At 47.1% G+C, this 2,705-nt stretch overlaps 1 protein-coding gene across 1 annotated transcript in view; it reads left to right on the forward strand.

Annotated features, from left to right (window-relative positions):
• Positions 1 to 1,311: 1,311 nt before the first annotated feature.
• gabra6b (gamma-aminobutyric acid type A receptor subunit alpha6b) overlaps positions 1,312 to 2,705 on the forward strand; it is a gene marked incomplete at both ends in the record, with an annotated part of 10,455 nt that continues 9,061 nt past the window's right edge. The window contains 3 exon segments of the mRNA XM_083697296.1: positions 1,312 to 1,523; positions 2,051 to 2,133; positions 2,299 to 2,442. Of these exon segments, the coding sequence (XP_083553422.1) occupies positions 1,312 to 1,523; positions 2,051 to 2,133; positions 2,299 to 2,442 (439 nt within the window).

Consider the following 2,705-nt stretch of genomic DNA (forward strand, 5'->3'; position numbering starts at 1 on the left):
TATTTTCCGCTTGAAACTGTTTTATTAAGCGTGACATTCCTCTCCACTCTCTCAGTTGATAAAGTTTTACTTTCCATATTGTCGTAAGCCAACTAGTGTTCGCGATAGACCCTAATTCTGTGCCAGTGTCACATCGTTGTAAAGTGCTTTTGATGTAATTGATATAACTGTCGAATGTCTGCCCTTGAGACTCATATGCCCAAGCAAATTAATTTACCCACAGAGGCTCTTTCTCACAGCGCTCTATCCTCACGAAGGGAAATCATTTCAATTGACTTTGTAATTGTATGTTTTTTTTCAACACTTTTACATGTCTATTGCAATGAAATTGACCATTTTCCCCCCAAAATGATCCTGTCAGTTTCTCATGAACCTCCCCTTGTTTATGATCAAAGAAGAGTGTGTTTTGTAATATATTCATCCATGCCAAAACAACACCTATGTTATAGGTCCCCATACAGAGGTCAAAACAGACATCTTTGTGACCAGCTTCGGTCCAGTATCTGACGTAGAGATGGTATGTTGTCCACTTACATAACACAACACAACACCCAACACCCCGACTCCATATATGTATTTATTTTTTTTCAATAGGATGTACCGTACTGTATCGTGTTACTGTATTGTAGACCGTGCAGTTGTGCCACATCCACAACCCCAAGTCACTGTGCTCCGTGAAGGCTTCATTACTCTGGCATGTGGGCAGGATGTCATTAGTCCAGCTTAGGGATTTTAATCTGGTCGACAATCCCTATCAGTGAGGGTCCCGGGCCGGCCCGGTGCCGGCTGGACCGGGCTGGGCATTTGATTTCCTTTACACAGCAGTACTCTACAGTAAAGCCAAACCTCTGACATCATGTGACAGTGGCCAGGCAGGAGAGAGAACCTATAGGCAGGGTCAACAAGCCTCTTCAGAGGCTCTAAAGCCATCCATTTTATCGAAATGAATTGCTCTCTGGATTGTTGCATCCAGTATGGTACATTTGTGGTTATGGTAATGCTTTGTTGTTTTTTGGATCATTCTGGTCATCTGCGGTTGGATACATGATGTTGTCAGTGTAGAGGAGCTGGCATGTGGAAAGACATCACCTCATTTAGTAGAGAGCCTCCAGGACACACATCACACACAGGAGAAATGTTCATTAGGAATGGACTGGAGTGTATTTCCAGCCATGTTTTAACCCCAGAACGTTAATCTGATTGTTTGGGTGTTTTCTCTGGGGATAACCTGGTTGGAAGACATGTCCGCAGCATTTAAAGTGATTGATTTCCCATTTCCATACCATTTCCATTGTTTTATAGGAGTACACAATGGATGTATTTTTCCGTCAAACGTGGATCGATGAGAGGCTCAAATTCGAGGGCCCCATTGAGATACTGCGGCTCAACAACCTTATGGTCAGCAAGATCTGGACACCGGACACGTTCTTCCGGAATGGCAAGAGGTCCATCTCTCACAACATGACTACGCCCAACAAGCTGTTCCGAATCATGCAGAACGGAACTATCCTGTACACCATGAGGTAACGGAATTGGAGAACTCACAGAGAGAGAGAGAGAGAGAGAGAGAGGGGGAAAGAACACTCAGAGAGAACACATAGAACTCTGTCCAAGTTCTGGAATAGAATCGTGTGTTACTGACATAGCAACACACAGAGAACCGTAGAACTCTGTCCAAGTTCCGGAATAGAAGCGCGTGTGTGTAGGCTACTCTACTGCAGACCGAGGAGCATGGGTGATGACTCACCTGGCATCAGAGGCTTTTATACAATACACTTATGCACTGCTGTACTGTATGTTCACCCAGGCAGGCGCTGCTAAAACACTGTTGCCTTTTCAAAATGGTGGTATTGTTTCTTGCTATAGCACATTGATATAGTCAGTTTAAGATACGTGTTAAAAAAAAAAAAAAAAAACATTTATTTTCCTTTTTTTCCCCCTAAACTTCCTTTTTTCTGACCAGCACCTGAAAGTTGCAGTTGGATGCGCTTATTTTTCTAAACCTTTTTCATCTAACACTCTCATTCCCCCCCCCCCAACTTCCTTCCAGATTAACCATCAACGCCGAATGTCCGATGCGGCTGATGAACTTCCCCATGGACGGCCACGCCTGTCCTCTGAAGTTCGGCAGCTGTAAGTTGACCCTGATAAACCCCCCCCTCCCCTCCCCACCCCTCCCCTCCCCACCCCACCCCCACCCGCCCGCCCCGCCCCCCACAAGTCAGACAGATGGTTCTCACCACGCAGTCCTAGGATGATTACAGCCTGACATAGTGGCGTCTCTGTCTCCCTCTCCAGATGCCTACCCTATGAGTGAGATCGTCTACACGTGGAAGAAGGGCCCGCTGTTCTCTGTGGAGGTACCAGAGGAGTCCTCCAGCCTGCTGCAGTACGACCTCATCGGACAGACGGTGTCCAGTGAGAGGTTAAAGTCCAACACAGGTAATAGGGATTCATTCACGCCGATCTACAGGACATAAGCCTTGACAAGGGGGGGGGGGGAGGGCTGGTGGAGGTAGAAATCGGAGGACGGGCTCATTGTAAGGCCATACATGTCGCGTTTGATACCGTTCCCCATTCCGTTCCACGCGTCACAACGAGCCCGCCCTCCGATTTCTACCTCCGCCGGCCTCCCCTAGGCCTAGATGACGCTAACACAATATGCACACAGTATCGAGCCAGATGCTCTCTCGCCTAGCCTGATC

Source organism: Argentina silus, assembly GCF_951799395.1.
Source record: "Argentina silus genome assembly, chromosome: 2".
Lineage (NCBI taxonomy): Eukaryota > Metazoa > Chordata > Actinopteri > Argentiniformes > Argentinidae > Argentina > Argentina silus.